The 22424-nt window shown below is 36.5% G+C and overlaps 1 protein-coding gene and 1 long non-coding RNA gene across 5 annotated transcripts in view; one reads left to right on the plus strand and one right to left on the minus strand.

Annotated features, from left to right (window-relative positions):
* Positions 1-204: 204 nt before the first annotated feature.
* CARNMT1 (carnosine N-methyltransferase 1) overlaps positions 205-22424 on the minus strand; it is a 45583-nt gene continuing 23363 nt past the window's right edge. For all 4 annotated transcript variants that reach the window (XM_001094584.5, XM_028835252.2, XM_028835250.2 and 1 more), the window contains 5 exons: positions 17514-17654; positions 16388-16566; positions 14207-14320; positions 4074-4177; positions 205-3019 (listed from right to left, as the gene is read on the minus strand). In XM_001094584.5, coding sequence (XP_001094584.2) covers positions 2918-3019; positions 4074-4177; positions 14207-14320; positions 16388-16566; positions 17514-17654 — 640 coding nt within the window. In that variant the 3' untranslated portion in view covers positions 205-2917. The remainder of the gene's footprint in view (positions 3020-4073; positions 4178-14206; positions 14321-16387; positions 16567-17513; positions 17655-22424) is intronic.
* LOC106993792 (uncharacterized) lies at positions 5772-13885 on the plus strand. Its single transcript, XR_001440142.3, has 3 exons — positions 5772-9042; positions 9379-9432; positions 13757-13885. It is a non-coding gene; the product is annotated as an uncharacterized LOC106993792 (long non-coding RNA).

Here is a 22424-nt window from a genome sequence, read left to right on the forward strand (position 1 = left end):
CTACGGTGAACCTGAATGAAACAAAGTGAAAATAATTAGTATAAGGCCTGGTATATTATAAGACCAAGTATTCATATGACTGACTTCCTAGAAGCATATAAAAACAGGCTAATCCAAGAGTTCAAAAGTATACATGCTCCACTCATTAAAATCCCCACATCTATGGTTACACTAACTTAGATGAAAACAACCAAGCAACTATCGTTTCGTAGCAATTGGCAGACTTTAATATTCAAGAAAAATTAATTTCATCATACACATTAAAAATATAGGAAATTTCATGCAGACATGAAGCTTCCAATTCAGCTTTTGTGGCAACTTTTAGAATGAGAGTTACATATAAATACAGTACATTTTACAGTTACCAAACTTCATAATTTTATACTGTGATTTATACAGCTTCTCCTTATATTGTACATATTCCACCTTGCTCACTTGATTAGCATACCCTATATCTGCACTGCTTCAGAATATGGAAATTAAAGAAAAAAACACAAGCACAATGGACTATCTCCTCGCATTTCACAAAGTAAATGAAAATATATGTGTATACAGCTAATTTAAGAAAAACATTTTAAACTTTAAGGCTTACATACTTCAGTAGCTAGGACTAAAATTAAGAAATACAAAGTTAAATAAATCCTCCAGTGATACTTCTATTACTGATTGATACCACATTTTCAAGTTTAGAATATATTAACTGCAAAAGCTGTAAGAAAAAAAGTGATGCAAATTTGTATAGAACATTTAAAAAACAATATTCATGATACAAGGGATAAATTAACAAATGAAGTAACTGATTTCAGAATTAACTAAAACATATGCTATAATTTAGAAATATAACATTATTAAAGAAAACCTAATAGAAAAAGAATTAATAAAGCCAACCCACCAGTGTCAACCTGTTTTTGCCTGTGACAAAAACAAAGATCATTTGTTTTGATACAAGTTGTGAAAAAGTGAATACTAGTCAGTGAATAAAAAGCATGTCTAAGTCATTCAAAAACAGCATGCATTCCTTTCTGTTCAATTGATTTTTAAAAAATACTTATGTACTTTGCAAGTTTTCTTCTTTAAAAACAATAGTTTGAGTTTTTTTCTTCCTTGCCACTAAATTCAAACTCATTCATGTAAGTAATAAGAATTTCCACCAAATGAACATCTGCTAAGTACTGAGGGACACAAAAAAGATATCTTTAAAAAAAAAAAAAGTAACAGTTTTCCCAATTTTGACATGTCAAATCAACTGCATGAAACCCTCTATTGCATAGTGAGAGTAAAGGTCACGAAAGTCCCATCACTGTACACGGAAAAGATCCCCCCAACTAGTAAGATGCCAAATAGGGTAGTGACTCCCTAGCCTAAGTGACAACAAAGGTCTAAACATTTACAAGTAAGTTTTCCTATTAAAACATGACTTTTATGCGACCAGCACATTACTGAGATTAAATCCATCTAATTTAAATTGCCACAGAGGTCATTTAAAGCAATCACAATCATCTGTGAAAATATTCAAGAAGAGTTCTTCCTTTTCTCCAAGAAAAGGCTAAAACATTAGTCATCTCTACTTTCCAAGCTACTGGAAACAGAATAACATACATTAAAAAATACAAAGGAAAACTCCCTCCAATAAAGATCTGCTAGAGGTAGAAATTTAAAGCAGCATATACTGTTTAAGCTCCATCTATCAGGGAACAAAATTGGCATTAATCTGAAATTACATGATGGCTGCTGCTTACAATATTGAAGACACAGACAATGGGCAGTAATTTATCCCTGAATTTCATAATCAAAATTCCCCACATTAATACTATTATGACAGTTTTTCCTAGTATATAATTGTTTTAATGAAAAAAGTGCTTGCTTTCATAATCCAGATAATCTAAAGAAAAGACATTATTGTAAACATCACACTGTCAAACTCTGTATTCATTTAGAGTCTGAAAATCATATATTTCAAATGGGTAAATTTTATTCTTATTTTCTCTGTTTCCTAGCACTACTTTTAATAAAGGCTTTTTATTTCTCACTTTGAATGTTGAGATCCATGATGAGTATGCTTTCATAAAGTGTTCAGTTTATTGTGGCCAAAAGACTTTGATAATTTCTCAGTTACTTGAATATATTTTACCGGCCTGTGATGCTATTAAATTTAACATTTCATAAAAAAGAAATGTTTGATGCTTCTTTAAGTTCATCTGAGCTAGAAAATACAAAATTAAATTAATCTGAATGATAGAAGAATAGACACAGGCCAGGCGCGGTGGTACATGCCTATAGTCCTAGCTACTCGGGAGGCTAAGGCAGGAAGATCGCTTGAGTCCAGGAGTTTGAGGTTACAGTGAGCTATGATCGTGCCACTGCACTCCAGCCTGGGAGACAGAGCAGGATCCTGTCTCTGAAGAAAAAAAAAAAAAAGACACATTTTACGCATAGTTTTCTTAGATTGAAAGTGAACAAAGTCCCAACTCCAGATGTTGAATATGACTGAGGATCCTTAGACTCTTCTAAAAGTTACATGTGCAATGCATACAAAACAACAAAAAAAGGAAGATTATTATGGACTTCAATACTATTAGTCATTAATACGGCAGATTTGCAATGGATAGCATCATGAAGACACTGGAGATTAGGTTTTTTTCCTACTGAAACACAATCTGGGCTTCAAGGAAAAAGTATACTTCAAGACATTTCCTCCATTTTTACTTGTGTAGTACAAATCTGCATGGCATAGTATATTTCTGAAAAAGCAATAGACATATTAAGAAAATAGACACTATTTCTAAATTTTGTTAGGAATAAGAAGGCACCACTGATTTGAGGTTGTGTCCTGTCATCACTGATAGTTGATTTTGAGTCGTTTATTTCAGCATTTGTTCTTACTAAACTTTTTTCCAGGTGGTATCACTTGAGACCATTATTGTGGCTTACGGACCACAAACAAGACACATTCATAGTAGTATTTCATCATAGAGAGATCATTCACAGTATATGTTGACAATACAGATTCTTTTTCCACCTGCAATGCAAACAATAATCATAATACTGACTATGACAGTCATGATGACCACACCACTAACAAATTCTGAGCACATATGTATCAGTGGCAGGCACTATTTTAAGCATATTCATTTATTACATACAACTACCCCCATAAGAGAGGTACTATTAATATTAGTAGTCTCACTTTACAAAGAACAGTCACACTAATAAGTGACGGAACTAAGATTCAAACTCTGGCAGTCTTGAACTTTGAACTACTATAATATATTGCTTCTCGTCATTCTTAAAAACAAATCTATTGTTTCTAAAATGGAAGGCTTCTAAATAAATGAACTGAAACACAAGAGCCAAAATATCACAAAACTTTATGTAATGCACATAATTAAAAAAAGATGAAGCAGTACACAAGGACAAGGACATATTGTGAATATCCCTCTTATACTTGCCCTCCCGCCCCTTTTTGTTTTCCCCAGAGCCTACTCTACTTTCTATCTATAAGTGAGAGTCTGTAAGAACAGTATTATAATGATCAGCTACCATTTACTGAAAGGCTATTTCACCAGAAAGTATAGTTTTCCCTTTATGTACACGTTATCCCAAATCCTTATAATTCTGGAAGCTAAGTAACACAGGTCAAGCATCCCTAATCTGAAAATCTGAAACGCTCCAAAATCCAAAATGTTTTGAGCACCTACATAATGCCACAACTGACAAATTCCACATCTGACTTCATGTGCAGGTGGTCAAAATTTTAAAATATTGTATAAAATTACCTTTGGGCTATGCTTATAAGGCATATATAAAACATAAATGAATTTCATATTTAGACTTCAGTCCCCTCCCAAGATATGTCATTATGTATATGCATATATTGCAAAATTGGAAAAAAAATCCAAAATCCAACACATTTCTGGTCCCAAGCATTTTGAGTAAGGGGTACTCAACCTGTGTTATCTTCCCTTTATAGATAAGAAAACAGAATTCAAATAGTCACTAACAGCCATGATATCAACACTTCTGTCAAGGTGCTTTGGGAGTTAAACTTCGGCAATATTTTATTCCATTCTTACCTCTACCTTGAATCCATACTGCAGAACAACGTTTTTTATATCCTCATAGCTCAATTCTATGGAAAGTTCATTTGCCAGATTTTCAAAGTGGTACAGCAGAGGACCTATGGTTTAAAGATACTGTGAATTACTTGAATATAAACACACACTCATAGCTGTGTTACACTGAATTCCAAGTTGAATAAGTTAGGTACTGGATAAGATAAACATAAAAAGTCTGGGCATTTGAAAATTTGGCCTAGTATCTGACACCCTCAAGAGATGGGCCTACACTCATGAGGAGTGAGTCCCTCTGGTCTACCTGCCTTACACTGTGATTCACACCATAGGCCTTCACCTTTAACTTTCAAGTTACTGAAGGAGTAGATGAATCAGATAATGCTAAGTCCTCAAATTCCAAATATATTGTGCAATTATAATTCCATAAGTAAATGCCAAACTGCAGTTACCAACTGTGTATCATATGAAAAGAAAGAAGGAGCCTCAAGTTAACCCAGGTAGTAAAAGGTGGACAGAAGTTACAGAGAAGGTTTCTTCAAAGAAGGAAGTAACACTAGAGCTGGCTTTTTTTTTTTAAAGTGCACTGTTCATATCACACCTCTAACATCTAGTAATTGTGTGCCTGTGGACAATTCACTAACTCTGCTTCATCTATAATATACTTTTTATTTTATTTATTTATTTATTTTTAGATAGAATCTCACTCTGTTGCCCAGGCTGGGTGGGGTACAGTGGCACGATCTGGGCTTACTGCAACCTCCACCTCCCAGGTTCAAGCGATTTTCCTGCCTCCGCCTCCTGAATAGCTGGAATTACAGGGACCTGTCATCACGCCAGGCTGATTTTTATATTTTTAGTAGAGACAGGGTTTCACCATGTTGGCCGGGCTGCTTGAACTCCTGACTTCAAGTGATCCACCAGCCTTGGCCTCCCAAAGTGTTGCAATTACAGGCGTGAGCCACCGTGTGTGCCCTGTAATATGACTTTAAGGTGAGATAATATGTATTACACCTGTCATAAACAAGGCACTAAGTAAATGACAGGTATTATACTATTTCTATGACATCCTCCCTTTACTATTTGCTCATTCCATTCCATACATTCAAGAAACGAACATATGATTTAAAGCATGATTTTCAAATCTTTCAATCTATCATTTTGCCCAATATATCAGCCTCATCCAGGAACCATAACACACAGTTATATATACCTCAGGCTAATCTAGACAATCTTCTCTTTACTTTTCATTGGGTTAATTAAAAATCCTGCAACCAGCTCTCTACTCCTACTCCTCATACAATGTGCTAATCACGGAAGATAAAAGTATTTAATAACAAGACAAAGTTTCTGCTACCAAGAGGCTTACCATTCTGTGGATCACAGTTAGGATAAAAAAGTTTTTCTTTCTCTCTCCTTTCTCTATCCTACGTAACTGACTAGAAAAAATGACCATGAATATAATGTATATGTTAGTGCTACTTTCAAAAGATAACAATTATGTAACAGGACAGATGGCAAATAATGGAGGCTTTGTATTCCACTTACAGTCTCCAGCATATATTCTTATTTGTGTTCTTCCCCATTACCCTTTAAGAATGTAAGAGATACTTGTAGTGGTAGGGTCATACAAAAATAGGCTGCAGGCCACATTTGGTCTATGGGCTGTAGTTTGCCAACCCCTGACTAAATGTACGAATATTTACGGTTTTCCCATACATTATTTTATAAGATGTTACTGTTTTTCCAGAAGAAAGTCATATCATTTTACATCCCCAGTAGCAGAACAAGAGCATATCCCATCTCACTGTACTTACCTAAGCTTTAAGTAAGCAAATTTTAAAACTTAGTGAATATGATAGGTGAAAAATGGTAGCACATTTATATTGATTTATTTGACTAACAGTGAGAATGAACATTTTTTTCTGTATATAGGCTGTTTACATTTATTCTTTTTTTCATTTTTTTTTAACTGAGTGTTAGAGTCTTGCTGTGTCACCCAGGTTAAAGTGCAATGGCATAGGCATAGTTCACTACAGCCTTGAATTTCTGGGCTCAAGTGATCCTCCCACCTCAGCTCCCAAGTAGCTGGGACTACAGGCACATGCCACTACACCTGGCTAATTTTTAAACATTTTTTTAGAGATGAGGGGTCTTGCTGTGTTGCCCAGCCTGGTCTAGAAATCCTGGCCTCAATCGGTCTGCCTGGCTTGACCTCAGGAGCTGTCAGGATTACAGGCATGAGCTATGTCATCTAGTTTGTTTTTTTTTTTTTAATAACTTGCATATTTATGTTGTACAGCCTATTTCATTGCTGGGTAGTTTTCTCTGTTTTCCCCCTCTAAAGAATTTTTTTAATCTAAAAATATAGTTTACTGTTGATATGGTTTGGCTTTGTGCCTCCACCCAAATCTCATCTCCAATTGTAATCCCACGTGGAAGGAGGGACTTGGTGGGAGGGGACTGGATCATGGGGGCAGTTCCCCCCAAGCTGTTCTCATGATACTGAGTTCTCACAAGATCTGATGCTTTAAAAGTGGCAGTTCCTCCCTTACCCTCTCTCCCCTGCCACCTTGTGAAGAAGGTGCCTGCTTCCCCTTCTGCCATGATTGTAAGTTTCCTGAGACCTCCCTAGCAATATGGACTTGTGAGTCAATTAAATCTCTTTTATTTGTAAATTACCCAGTCTCGGGTAGTATCTTTACAGCAGTGTGGAAATGAATTAATACAACTGTTAAAGAAATAAAAATATATAAAGGAACTTTTGCTTCCTGTAAAGGCAGGTAGGTTAGGTTATTCAGACTGACATTCCTATTGCAAACAATGAAAGTTGGTGCATTAAACTTACTTTAAAAACTTAAGTTAGGTTGGGAAGTTAGTAAGAAATTACCAGGAACCTAGAGGTACACCTAGATGCCATTTTTACCCTGAGAATATATCACTACCAAGAAGAAACTGATCTGCAATTTGATAAACTCTTTGGACCAAGGGGACATAAGACAAAGTCCTGGGCCTGCTCCAGATAGAGAGTCTGAAAGATCACTTGACATTATGACAGGAACAGTAGGGGCTCTCTTTATCTTTTTCCCCCTATTAATTCTTGTGCCCTCATTTGATTTTTTTCCTTTTTTTTTTCCTATTGGGCTATCTTTAAGGTGAGAGTAAGAAATAAACTTACTTCTATCCTTTAACCCCATGAGACTGCATTAAAGTTGATCTAGTGCTTACTAAAGGGACAAGGTGGTTGTACATCATGGTTTAATCCTAGGGTAGATTTATAGCCTAATTTAATATAACATGCGTGGTCCAATAAACCTCAAGTTCTAATTTAGTTTAAAACAGTTCTGGTCTGACAATGCTCTCATCTCCTGGCAGAAGCAAATGCAAATTCCTTTGGGGAAAAACACTTCAACCCAGGCCTTAAGAAATCCAAAGTGTGATTTCTCAAGAACAATCCCCAATAAACCACTCAAAGTCAACAGCACAGAGAAACAAGGAATCATGAACAAGAACCAAGAAAAGCAAGAGAAAGCAGAAAATGACCCGCAAAGACTTGAGATGTTAGAATTATCAGAAATAATATGCTCAGTATTTTCAAATAAAAGACTATTGGTCAGAAGAAACTATCCACAGTGCAGCATGGTGAGAAAGATAGCAAGAGAAGTGGTTAAGATATAGGAACGCTACCATGAGAAGTTCTAAAATATATTTGATTGCATTTCCAGAAGAAACAGAGAAAAAGAATGAGGCAGTATGTGAAGAAATAATGGCTATTGTTACATATTTTAAGGCTAAATGTACGATTGGTAAGAGGGGACTCCCCCCGCAAAGCTGTGAATTTTTCACAACTGATAAGGTCAATTCACAGACTGAAGAAGCCTAATAAACTGTGCACAGTCTTAAAAAGAAAACTCCACACCTAGATGTAATATTATACCTGCTAAAAACTACAAAGTAAAAAATCTTAAAAAAACAGAATACCTTCAGAGGAGCAACATTTTAAAAAGCTGAATTCTCAACAGCAAAGATAGAAGCTAGAAGTGACTGGGTGTGATATATTCTAAGTGTTGAAAGCTACCTGCCACCTTAGTATATTTTATACTGAGTGTTGAACTGGAACTAAGGTTATCAGTATGAACTTACGATTTTGTCTGTTTGTGTGTATGTATGTATGTGTGTGTGTGTTTAGTTTTTCTTAAGGCCCTCCTTTGATGATTCTTATAAACACATATATACATATGATTTTTACAGATAGACATATACATATATTTCCTACGCTGTTTGCCAAAAAGGCCTAGATACAATACCACTCCAGTGGCAGAAATTAGATTTTCCACTTCTACAAACCATTCCCCATTAAAAGGAACCAGGAATCCTTAGAAACAATGGCTGGTCAGAAAAAGTACAAGATGGGCCTGGAATATCTGGTTGTTTCACAAAGGAGGTACCAAACAGTGACAGGGTTCATGAAAGAACAAGAACTAGCTTAAAGGTGGCCAAACCACTTGCCAAATCTGTGACAAGTGGATTTAAACCATTTACAAACCTGTAAGACTCTAAAAGTTCTGGTTAAGAGATAAAGATTGTTTGACTGGATAATAAAAATGTACTGTATGCTGTTTGTAAGAGACACACCTAAAACATAAAGATTGCCACAAAAAGTCTGAAAAATCTAAAAAGTTAGGCATAAAGATTTTAAGAGACAGAAAAAGATACAAGAAACAATTATAATTTTAAAATAAGCTCATATAGCAATATTGACATGCCCACTCCAAGAAACATGACATGCATCTGTGCAAAACATCTGGAATTTAAACCTCAGTAAGTTTTGTTTTTTTTTTTTTTTCAGATGGAGTTTCACTCTGTCGCCAGTCTGGAGTGCAGTGGAGTGCAATCTCAGCTCAATGCAACCTCCACCTCCTGAGTTCAAGAAATTCTCCTGCCTCAGCCTCCCAAGTAGCTGGGACTACAGGTATGTGCCACCATACCCAGCTAATTTTTGTATTTTTAGTAGAGACTGGGTTTCACCATGTTGGCCAGGATGGTCTCAATCTCTTGACCTCGTGATCCACCTGCCTCAGCCTCCCAAAGTGCTGGGATTACAGGTGTGAGCCACCACTCCCGGCCAAACCTCGGTAAGTTTTATAAGCAGGGTAGGGGTTGGAGATAGCTTGGACTGGTGGTCACTGCTTGAGCATTTTCCAAAGTTTTCCATTAATCCCATTGTTTTCTGCCCTACATTTTGCCTCCATTCTACACGAGGACATGCTTTCCTAAATCTTGCTCCTTTCCTATTTACTTTTTCTAGGGAATTAAACTTCTGGTCTCCCACCTGAGCATGGAGTGGAAATGGGCATATAAGGTAGGCATCTTGATTATAGAGGAGTCAACTATTCTCTATATACAGATTATCAACTTAGGTTTTTCCATACAGCACCTCATTTTCCAGAGTTACTCAGGTAAGGTGGCTCTCACATGTTTTTCTTCGCAAAACTTACCTATCTACCCCAACTTCTAAAAATTAGTACATTGTTTTGTCCCCCAATAACATGCCTGCCATTCTTTGTCCATGTGTTTTATACCTTTTTATAATTTTACTACTCCTATAATGAGGAAAGGCTGTATGTGTTAAGTCATCTACCTTTTAAAGGGAATCTCATGTTGTAAAAAATTCTAGGCTGGGCACAGTGGCTCACGCTTGTAATCACAGCACTTTGGGAGGCTGAGGCGGGTGGATCACCTGAGGTCGGGAGTTCAAGACCAGCCTGGCCAACGTGGTGAAACCCCATCTCCACTTAGAATACAAAAAATAGCCAGGTGTGGTAGCGCACACCTGTAACCCCAGCTACTTGAGAGGCTGAGGCATGAGAATCGCTTGAATTCAGGAGACAGAGGTTGCAGTGAGCTGAGATGGTACCACTGCACTCCAGCCTGGGCGACAGAGTGAGATTCCGTTTCAAAAAAAAAAAAAAAAAATTCCGTAGCTTCATAATGCTCTAAAATCTGATAAGACCTGTCTTTCAATACACTTTACGAAGATATCCTTTGGTACTTTTACCAGATGTAGTTACATTTTAATTCTTCAGATACAGTCAAGATTCATTTTATTAAATTCTTCCAGATGTAGCTAAATGCCTGCCCTCCACTACCTGACTCCCAAATTTATCAATGCATACATACACACACACTCTCTTTTTAGAAGAGATTATAAATAAATGTGTTTAAGAAGTGCTGGTCAGGATGAAAAACTGAAAAAGGGAATTCACAGGCATTCTTCTGTTCTTTGCCTAAATCATAGCCTTACCCAAAGGACATATGCGTAACAGTCCCCTTCAAAGTCTTACTAGCTTTCCTTAAACTGGATAGTGTTAAAGAGTCCATCACATCCTCCTTAATTAAAGCATTTTGTAAATTAATGATCAACCCCCAATCTGATTTCATGCAATTTGGGCAACATTTTCATATATAATTTTACCTCTAATGTCATTTGTTCCAGAATGGCTGGCCATTACATTTCCCATTATATATGAATATACTGACGTTCTAATCTACATAAGCATGGTTAGGGTAAAACCATCCCCAAGAGGTTGATCTCTCAGTTTACAGAGTAACTTAAGCCTCCAGGTCTATACAATTAAAGCCAAAACCATAAGAATGTTATCAATTTACCAATATAGATGGCACTTCATCATGTCTTCGGGACATCTGAGTATGTTCCCTTTTTCAAATTTTGAAACAATACATTCACACATACATGTAACAGTCATTAATATCTACTGTTTGCCAGGCTTTGTACCAGGTGACTAGGAAGCATTAGATCTTTGCCCTTATGGAGCTTAGAGACTAGCAGTGAAAACAAAAGCATATGAGTGCTAACACCAAACTGAAATATATGCTACAGCAGAGTCTCTTAGAACATAAGAAATACAGAATACTTAACCCAACCCAAAAGGATCACCTGAGCTAAGTGTTTAAGAACACACAGGGACTAGGCAAGGGAAAACAGAAGAGAAAGAAAGAGCTAAGCCAAAGGACTGGCACTTAAGGTCAGAGAAGGGGTGATAAAAAAACAAAAAATAAGAAGAAGGTGAGACACGAGACAGAAGAAATATCATAAGGGCATTGTACATAATCCTGAAGAGTTTAGGTTTTCCAGAAAGCTAGAGTTTCATGCAGGGAGCCTTACAGGAACAGATTTGCATGTTAGGAAGGTCACTTGTGATTATGTGGAGAAATGACAAAGGCTGAAGACAACTTGAAGGCAGGGGCATCCTTAAGGAAACGACTACAGTAATCCTAAGGCTAATCCAGGCAAGAAACCAAGAAATTAGAGCAATGGTTCTCAACTGGGGATGCCTTTGCCAACACCCTCCAGCCCCAGAGGGCAACATTTTTCAATATCTAAAGACATTTTGGTTGTCAAAACTGGGAGGTACTACTGGGGTCTTAGAGGCCAGGAAGGCTGTTAACCATTCTACAATATACAAGCCAGACCCCCACTTCCCTCATCACTCCCACTGAAGAATGAGCCAGCCCAAATGTCAATATCACAATCGAGAAACCCTGGAATAGAAGGATATTCAAGAGCGATTAAGTAGCTTTAGGAGATACAACTTTTAGACTGACTAGAGACAAACAGTGAGGAAAAAGAGGGGTCCTAGTGACTGTTTTGTGTCCGCCTGCCTCCAAATTTATATGTTGAAGCCCTAATCCCTAGTGTGGCTGTATTTGAAGGTAGGACTTCTAAGGAAGTAATTAAGGTAAATGAGGTTGTAAGGGTGGGGTCCTCATTCAATAGGATTAGTGTCCTTATAAGAGACACCAAAGAGCTCACTCATTCACTCCTTCTCCCTCTATGCACAACCAAAGAAAGGCTATGTGAATACACAGCAAGAGGGTAACCCCTGCAAATCAAAGGAAGAGCCCTCACTAGACACCAACCTGGTGAGCACTTGGAATTCCAGTCATCAGAACTGTGGGAAAATAAACTTGTTATTTAAGCCACCCAATCTGTGGAATTGTTATGGTAGCCTGAGTGACCTAATAAAAGGCGTAACAAAAGGCTCCCAGTATTTTTGTTTGGGGGAATCTGAGTAGATGAAGAATAGAAAAGATATTGGGAGGCATGGAACCGTTTTCTGTTTTGTTTTGTTTTGTTTTGAGATGGGGTCTTGGGGCATGTTGCCCAGGCTGATCTTGAGACAAAGATTTTGAAGTATCTGTGGTACATCCAAGTTGGACATACTGGCTTGGAGCACAAGAGAGATGTTTGGACCAGAGATACAGATTGGGAATCAAAAGAGCAGGAAAAGCCATGAGATTAGGTAGGAGGAATATGGAGTCAAAAATTGAGTACATAGCATAAAAAATGAAAAACACAGATTAGATGCCCAGAACATAACATTTAAAAGAAAACTGATTCTGAGACTTTTTACATTAACTTATACATGCAAAAGATGTGTAAGTTAATACTTTGTAAATTATTAACCTTCCAAATAACTATTTTTAAGGACTGTGTTTCTCCATTATTACAATTTTCAAAATTGTTTTGAAACTCCATAGTGGAATTAGCTCTCCTAACTGACTTCCTGTTAACCAACGTGCTCCATTACTTCTGATGCCCATGACAGATCATAAGTCACACTATAGTACATCTACTCTTATCAAACAGTATACTTATCAGGAGCCAACTGTATGTGCTTCAGGTAGTTACAATTATTGTATCATATAACTTAGTAAAATATTCATAAACCAATAAAACAAATGTTAAAACAAAAAAGCTGTTTCTATGAAAGTTGCTTGCTCTGGAAATACATAAAACCTTATCATAACTCAGTAATGGGGGTCAAAAAATTTAATTATGTAAACACAGGGTCATCTTAATGCTAACTTACAAATTAACCCAGGGTAATCAAGAAATTGGCTCTGGGCTTCGAGCCTGTCTTTGCCACATGTAAGCTACAGGACTGTTCTGCTAGTTATTTAAACCAAGACTCAGTTTCTTCAACTATAACATAGTGCCATTTCAGTACAGGGCTGCTCTGAGACTCCATAAGGGCCAACACAGTACCTAACCCACAGTAAGCAAATATCCAGTAGGTAATATCTTTCCATTTTTCTTTGGGAAAAATTTCCCAAGGTAACTACTTTTAAAGAAGACTTAAGGTTTGGGATATTTATTTTATTATGATTGCACCGTACAGCTGCTTTCATCTGGTCCTAAGGAATTCCTAAGAGAAGTTTGCAAAAGACTTATTACGACCTCCAGGGCTTAGTCCCAAATGGCAAAATTTCTGGTAAATTAAAATCATCAAAAAGAGAGTAGGTAACAGAAATCAGTCACAAAACTAGACCCATCTGGAAGGCCAAGGGCTCAAAACCATGTACTTTATGTCCTTTTATGTAGTATAATAATCCTTATCTTGAAAACCTTTATGTTCTAGTCTGGATGTCTTTCTGAACACAGATTATATATCTCATTAAAGAACACATGTATATCTACCTGGATATTATCATTATACCCCCTTATTTTAAAAAGGAGAAAAGCAGCAATTTCCTTTAGATTCTGGACTGTAGGGACCATGTTATACTCATCATTTAATTTCTAGCACCGAGTAGTAAGTAGAATGCAGTAAAAAAAGATTTTTGCATTAAAAAAAAATTATGTTTCTATTCTTTAACTCAAGGTAATCACAGAAGTTATCACACCTACACTCTTCCCAGTATATGGCTGTACTCGGGAGGAAGATTCCATGGGAGAGGTAAAATCTCTCCCCTATGCTTCATTATAGAAAGAAAAACAGAACACTCTCTTCCTAACAGAACGGACCACTGTCTCAGCATGTGGGATGGAGATACTGAGGGAATGATTACCCACCATCAGATCAACAATTAGTATACACTGAAATTACAACGACTGTGAGACTGACCTAAGTATGAATATACAACTTTTGAGCTTCCACTGCCTTTGGAGGGATCACCACCAGGATGCAGTCTAAAGGAAACTGTAGCGATTTTAAAACATTTACAACATAATTCTGATGTTCATGAACATTTGAGATTGTGAAGTTAAATGTAATACAGCTGTAAGTACTCAGATTAATATAAAAAATGTTAGTAAATACTAAAAAACTTACCTAGATTTATCCAAATTCCACCTGGCTTGAGTATTTTCCATATTGTATCAATATAATCAATTACATTGTGAGCTGTGTCTATGAAGAAACAGGTAGCAATACAGTCCCAGGTATCTAATGAAGAAAAATCAAATTACTGCATCTGTTATGTTATTTTGCTTTTTTCTTTTAATTAATTATTTAAATTTTCCAGTTACCTTTTACAGAGTATTAATGTTTGACAGAGATACAGAAGCTAAACTTCTGATCAACACTATAGTCACAGTAACCAAACAATCACTTATGAGAAATACTGATATCAATAATCTAATTAAGTAATCAATTTGGAAATCATCCCCAATAACACTGATATTATAATCTAATCTCTACATATTATTACCAAATTATATTTGTAAGAGCTTTGTTTATCCTCTATTCAACTTCTAGCCTTCATTTAAAATCACTTAAAACAAAATAATAGTCATTCAAATTTAAACTAGTGTTAACCACCAATTCTGGCAGGTTTCAGAAGACTGCAGGCACCAGTTGCCAATTGAGAAATAAATGACATTAAAATACCTCAACATCTACCACAACTTCGAATAATTACCAGGGAAAAAGGGGAGCCAGGGGCAGGCAGAAGCAGTGGGTGGGAACCCACCAGAGAACACCATTTGCCGCTAGGAGGTATGGTGTCTATACAAATGCTAGTGCAATAAAGTCACTTGATCCCATGGAGGATTACCTTCATCATCTGTTCTCTCAAACCTTGCCCCACAAAAAGGGGACTTTTCCTTGCCTAAGTGATGTTTTCCATTATTTCATTCCTTATCCACAACACCTAACATCTTCCATCTCTCCCTTTCTTCCTTCAGAGTACAGGTTGTCCCAATCTCAGAGTTCAGAGAAAAATAAACAAAAACTTTCTATGTTGTAAAATAAATAAATAAATAAATAAAAACAATCTGTGTTGTTGCTGCCCCTGCTTCAAGCCCTCCAATGGCATCCTGTTTCTCTGAGGACAATTCCAAGTCCTTGCTATGGCCTGCCTGCCAACAAGTTTGCCTCAACAAATCTTCTCAAGGCTGACCTCTCACCACTGCACCCACTGCTTACTACAGCCTAGCTTCTCCTTGAGCAGAGCAAGTACTCTCTATACTCCCTAATCCTCTTCCCTTGCCATTCCCCATCTGCAACATTTTCCCTTCAAATATTTCAGTGGTTTGCCTCTGTACTCTTTCAAGGTTCTCTGCCACACATTTTTTCTTTTTTAGTTTCTACTCTAAAAGGCTTTCTAAAAGGCTTTCCCTGACAACTCTATATAAAGCAGCAGCCTCTCCCCAGTCACTCTGTAACCCCTCTTCCCTGCCTTATTTTTTCTTCCTTACAATATTAGATTTGTTATTGCCTCACTTTCTCTATTAGAATAGACGTTCTCTGTGGACAGGGACTTTGTTTTGTTCACTGTTCTCTTTTGACACCTAGAACATACCTGGTACTTAGTAGGTGCTCAACAAATACCTATTGACTCAATGATCTTGCTGAACCCTCACTATTCTATTTTGTTTTCCTTTTACTGCCAATCTCCCTCTCCTCTTTCCCAATTATCATCTCCCTTTCTCTCATGCCTAGCTCAGATTTCTTCAACAGTTTGCCAGGTTGAAGTCAACTGCGCAGCCTGACTATAAAAGTCCTCCATGATCTGGAACAAATTTACTTTTCTAGCAATAGCTCCCATTAAATCCCATTAAATCTCCCATTAAATATTTCCTTTCCCTGACAGTACAGCTGTGCTGCCATCCCCAATCACCTTATTCATATCTTGGTACTTCTGTCTGCCTCAAATGCTATTTCTCTCAACCTTCAAGTCATAGCCTCACTATGAACAGCTTCCTTCTTACACTAATAACCTTTCATTTTTTTGGTATTCATTACTCATTTAAACTTTGTTTACGTGGTATCTCTTAGTATTAATGGGCCCAATAGGGCCCATATCTAAATTTCTTGACTGTAGATATCTTACACTTCTTATTTCCTATCACTGCCTTGTACATGACCTTGAAAAACATTCTAAATTGACACTGACGTATGCCTTATGTTCTACCGTCAAAATAAATGATCTAAACCTTGGCTTAGGATAAAATTGGCTCATTAAATTTAGAATAAAGGACAAGACTTTTTAAATGCTTGATTTTGACTTACTGCATTCTGAATAAATCTCTTGAAAATCTCCTGCTGTCATAGAAAAGTTAGAACCAGGAGGAAGACTATGGGGGTCAACATCAGGGAAAAAGATGGGTCGAATCTGATCAGCTGATCTCCGGTTATTGCTAAACTGATGGATCCAAGGATAAAGTTTGTATTTATTAATTTCAGAACATCTGCAAAATATGAGTATAAAATCAGGTGTTAACTATTTTACCAAGAAAATCCACTTTAAATGCTAAAATATACTGTTTAATTGAAGATTTGCACATAAAATTAATATTTAAAGAGTCACTATTACAGCTTCCCTAATTATCTGAAAATGTACATATACATGTAGATGAGCAACCAATTATGGATTAAAGACAGAAAAAAAGTAAATTCAAAGATATACATTTGCTGTTCATTCAAATTTTTAAAAATGTATTTCTAAACTTCAAAACCAACTAAAACAGTCCAACGAGGTTTTTTAAAATGGTACTGGTTTCAACTAAAACAGTTTGCGATCTATTTTTTGTATAACCCTCTTCTTTTTCCCTTTTTCACCAACCCCCTAAAACTCATACTGCCATCCGAGACAACATATTATTTAAACAAGGCAGCTACTCAGTGTACATCTTCTGGCTTTAAAAATAACAATTCTTTTCCACTGCCTTCCAAAAGAGGCCACACAAGTTCTGAGAGATCTTTCCAACTCAGTCATGAGAGTATACTTGGCCATTTTATAAGAACTTGATTAAGGAGAAAAAGTTATAATTGCTAAACTAAACTCTTATTTAACTAAAGAAACAAGGAGGTAAAGAAGCTTAAGGAATAAATTTAAAAATACTCCTTCCTGGTTCATACTTAGTCCTGAAGATTTTGTACAGAAATCATTTCATGGAATGCCCAGTCACCTTCTATAAAGTCACTTACCCATCCTGTTTCAACATTCTAATAACTAGGCAATTGGTTCAAGTGATAATTTGTACAAGTACTTTGATTTTAACATAAGAAACATTTGTGATAGATATAATAATCAAATGCTATGTACTTATCTTCAAATTCAAAATTGTTCAAGAAAATAGGTAAGTCAATCTGATTCTGAGAAATTACTATTTCCAGCAAAAAATAAATTAAATACCTGTTGAGTACAAAGTTGGAAGAAAAGAGCATAAAAAAACTCCATTCATTTCCTTGACAAGCATAACCTAGCATAGCTATTTCCCAGGCCAGTCTTCCTAGTCCAGCACCAGGTACCAGAATATTTACTTTAGAAGGATCCCTGAAATGAAATAAGGCAATTATGTCCAACCCCTCAAAGAAAAAAAGAAAAAGACAAAATCCATATTAACAACTAAAAACTTACTCATTTACTCAATAAGAATAAGCTCACTAAAACTCTGACTTCTCACAATCAAGAAATACTTCTAAATATCAAAAATAAGAGGTATAAGGAATTATTATGTATGTTCTGGTATCAAATGAGGGTTTTAGCCCTCAAAAATTATTTTTCAGAAAAAAGGAGTCCCCTTACATCTGAAGACTTATAAAGTCACTCATATAAGCTGACACCCTGAACAACCATCTTAGAAAAACAAATTATTCCAAGGGATCCCAATTAAACATGAAGAGTTTGAACAAAAGTACTTCATCATACGGGACAATAAATACAACATAACTTTATTTCTGAATTGTATATGTAACCCAATTGTTTATGTTAAACAGATGTAGAGTTTAATGTGTCGGGTATATCTCTAAATCCTTATATGTTTTAGTTGACAAGAATGTGAGGGAGGGGTATTTTCATGGGGGAAATGGGAAACGGCCCTCTAATTAAACATACATGATTACAAATATATTACACCAAACCAGAGGTTCACAACCAAATTGATCTCTACCTACTAGCACCACACTGCCATTACATATTTCCTTCACATAAGATCCATCATTCCACTTTCAAAAAACTAAAAGCTTTACCAAAACAAGGCTTTTTCTTAGGAATTTTGGCAAATCAATATAATCCCGAGGAAACTAAAATTGTAGTCTTATAAGAAGCCAAAGGAAAATGTATACAATCAGCTAATATCACGTCAAGTAAAAAGAAACTTCACTACTGTATTTCCTAAATTTGGTTCACAAATCAAATCCAATTTCCAAATCTACTCCTACTAATTATTTTTTATCTTTAACTACATGGCCTTTAAGTTTGGCATGCTCCAAGCAGCAACAGGGCACTTTACTAGCAGCCCATATAACCTCTGCATGTCACACTTCAAAATAAAAAAGAAAGAACACTATGGGGCTTTTGAAAACTCATAGCTCTAGGACTCTGGTGCTATTCCTTATATAAGGGACCTGCCATGATGGCCTGCTACTCAGACCTAATGCTCTCTCACTTCTCACTCCCTACCAGGCCCACCAAAACCCCTACTCTGCAGAATTACCTTTCTTTTCTCAGTTCCCATCTGCCCAATCATAACATGTATTTCCAGCCCTACCCCAGCAAGTGGCTGTTCTCAGCTTAGAATTTTTTTTTTTTTTTTAATTATCTGATCAAAGTCATGCAACAGAAAGCAAAAGGATTTGGAAGTAAATTCATATAGTATTTAAATATTTATATAAAAATAACCAGCAATCAATTTCCAAATGGCTGATGACCCCAGTAAAATATTACCACACAGAAGTTAGAAATTATGCTACCCTGAAGGGAAAGCTGTGCCAATAATGTTAACAACAATTATTTTGCTAACTTATGGAAAGTTAACTTAATGACTGCTTTTACCAAATTATCCTTAACTAAACAGAACCACAGAACTCTCTACCTCAACCTAATGGCAGAAAATATATTAACAGTACCTTGTATTAAAACTGCTATTGAAAGGCTATCATCAAGTCACAGAATGCAGAATACATCAAAGTCCTATCTTAAGAGTTAACAGACACTAATAGAACTGAAAAAATGATCAAGAACTATGCAATGAATGGGTAAGATGGAGAAAATTTTTCCCTAAATCTTTGTTCTTAGCTAGATTTTATTCATTTGGCCTTTACACAAGGAATATTAACAGCATAATAAAAAGTTCCTCTAACTATGATGTGTATGAAACTAAGGCACTCTAAGTGGGAATTTCTGCTATGAATCCGCATAAAGTCTAGGGCATTTCTATGAGGTCATTTCTGTGGAGAACAAGAAATATAAATCTAATACAGACCTTAATGGTGAGACAACCTTAAACCAGGCTGAACTGTTTTTTAAGCAGGAATAGAGAGGCATACAATATGTGGCTCAGTAATCAAATGGTGCCTACTTGAGATTCTTAGCGAAAATAAGCCAACAAGTTTACCTAGTTAATAAGGTACAAATACAGAGAAGCAGTACATTTACTACAAATGTGATCTCCCTAATAACAGGAGGAAAAGTTTCAACAGTTTATTTAAGACAAACGGGAATGGAGAAGAAAGGATACATCTGTAAGGACATGGAGCCCATGTGTCTAAAGAGGCCACAGATCACATTTCCATCACCCTCTCTGCTCCAGCTTTTTCACCAGCAGTAAATATCGCTCTTGACAGAGGTTTCCTTTGTTGCACACAGAACGATCTTTGCACTGCAGTTGTAAATTTTAAAACTCCAACACAAAATGCTGTCTTGTTGGGTCAATATTATGACACTTGGCTGACCCCTAGTGGTAGAAGTAAATACAACTTTTAAGTACCTACAGTGGTTCTCTTTGAATCACAGTAGAATACTGTCAAACAGTACAGTACAGTAAAAGCCACTAACTACATGTGGCTACTGAACACTTAAAATGTGGCTAGTGCAAATTGAGACGTGCTGTAAGTGTAAAATAAACACCAAATTTAAAGACAGTATAAAAAGTAATGAAAAACATCTCATTAATAATCTATTACATCAAAATTTTTAAAATAAAAACAAAATTGCTTCTTTTAAAAAATATGGCTGCCCTGAGCACACTGCCTGTGGCGTAGCCCTGCTCTGCCGAAGCAGTCAAAAAAATTTTTTTTAAATATGAAAAAAAGATCTAAAGCAAATATGGCAAAATGTCAAGGTTTAACAGAGCTAGTATTGAAGTTCTTTTTTTTTTTTTTTTTAATTTGAGACAGTTTTGCTCTGTTGCCCAGGCTGAAGTGCAATAGTGCCATCTCGGGTCACTACAACCTCTGCCTCCCAGGCTCAGACGATCCTCCTGCCTCAGCCTCCCAAGTAGCTGGGACTACAGGTGTGTGCCACCATGCTCAGCTAATTTTTATACTTTTTAAGAGATGGGGTTTCGCCGTGTTGCCCAGGCTGGTCTTGAACTCCTGAGGGGCTCAAGCAACCTACCCACCATGGCCTCCCAAAGTGCTGGGATTACAGGCGTAAGCCACCACACCCAGCCAAAATTTTTTTTATTCATCATAGAAAATGGACTATAAATCAAGAGTGTTTAACACCTCCTAACTTACCTCTTCATCAACTCCCAACAAGGAACTCTTTATTTCAGCCAGATAACTTCTCACTGATCCCCGAAAAGACTTTCTCATGTTAATATTTAGAGCTTTTACCCACAGAAACTCAAATTATTACCTTATCATTATAAATTATCACTTCATCTATATTTCCTAAATATCCCAGGCAAAGTTCCCTGAACTCTCTTCTCTATGCTTTCAACAATTCATTCATACTTCTATTATAGTTTACATACCAAGGTTCTTCACTGTGCATCATTCACTTAACACGTACCGCAACTATGGCTTACAGGCCAGTCACCTGTCACTGTAAATGAAGTTTTACTGAAACACAGCCATATTCACTCATCTAAGAATTGTTTATTGCTACATTCCTACAACAAGGCGCTAAGCAGTCTCAACAGAACACATTGCCGGCAAAGCCTAAAACATTTACTGTCTGGCACTTCAAGAAAACATCTGCCAACCCCTGATCTAATACAATACCCCAAATCTCTTTCATAGCAGTACACAGAGTTTCCTTAACTCACTGCATGACTGTAATATAATTTATCAAAATCTCCTAATTAAGGACATTTACACTGTTTCCAATCTTTCATTATCATAATGTTAAAACTAATACCCTTAGAATGAATAACTCCTTTTTATTTGGAAAAATTGTACTTCCCACACTACACTAATGTAGTGGCATGAATAACTTTCACAGGCAGAAATATACGTGTAGAACAACTTCCCTTAAATTGAACTTCAAGAATCAAGATATGCATTTGTTTTTTGTTTTGTTTTGTTTGAGACAAAGTCTTGCTCTGTCGCCCAGGCTAGAGTGCAGTGGCACGATCCTGACTCACTGCAACCTCCACCTCCAGGGTTAAAGTGATTCTCCTGCCTCAGCCTCCTGAATAGCTGGGACTACAGGCCCATGCCGCCACACCCAGCTAATTTTTTATATTATTAGTAGAGACAGGTTTCGCATGTTAGCGAGGCTGGTCTTGAACTCCTGACCTCAGGTGATCCACCTACTCCAGCCTTCCAAAGTGCTGGGATTACAGGCGTGAGCCATGGCACCTGGCCAAAATTTGCATTTGAATTTTGACAAATAAGCCAAATTGTTCTACGTAATTTTTTGCTAATTTATTCTTCCACCAGCAACGTATTTATGCTTCCTCACACCTTCACTAATAGTTATCTAACTTTTAAACCTTTGCAGTAAGGAAAAAATGGCATCTTAAGGTGGTTTTTACATTTGCATTTCCTTATGAGATTGAGTGTCCTGTATACCTTTTTCTGTGATTTATTTACAGCATTTGTCTACTGGGTTATGAATGCTGAGTGGTTTTCTACTGTGTTATTCCTCTAGATCTGTAAGCACTTGAAATCTTGACTTGAAAGAAATATGAAACACATACTTGTCTTTGGTCTAGGAGGGCTTTCAGGATGAGGGAGAAATCTATCTTTAGTTTCCAAACTACCACCTGCACTATTTGGCAGTCTACATTTCCTCCAATTTCCTCCATTTTCTTTTTTAAAATGAGTTCTCCTAGCTAAAATAATCTTTTCATGAACTATAATTTACATTATTTAT

The sequence above is a fragment of the Macaca mulatta genome, chromosome 15, assembly GCF_049350105.2.
Source record: "Macaca mulatta isolate MMU2019108-1 chromosome 15, T2T-MMU8v2.0, whole genome shotgun sequence".
Taxonomy (NCBI): Eukaryota; Metazoa; Chordata; class Mammalia; order Primates; family Cercopithecidae; genus Macaca; species Macaca mulatta.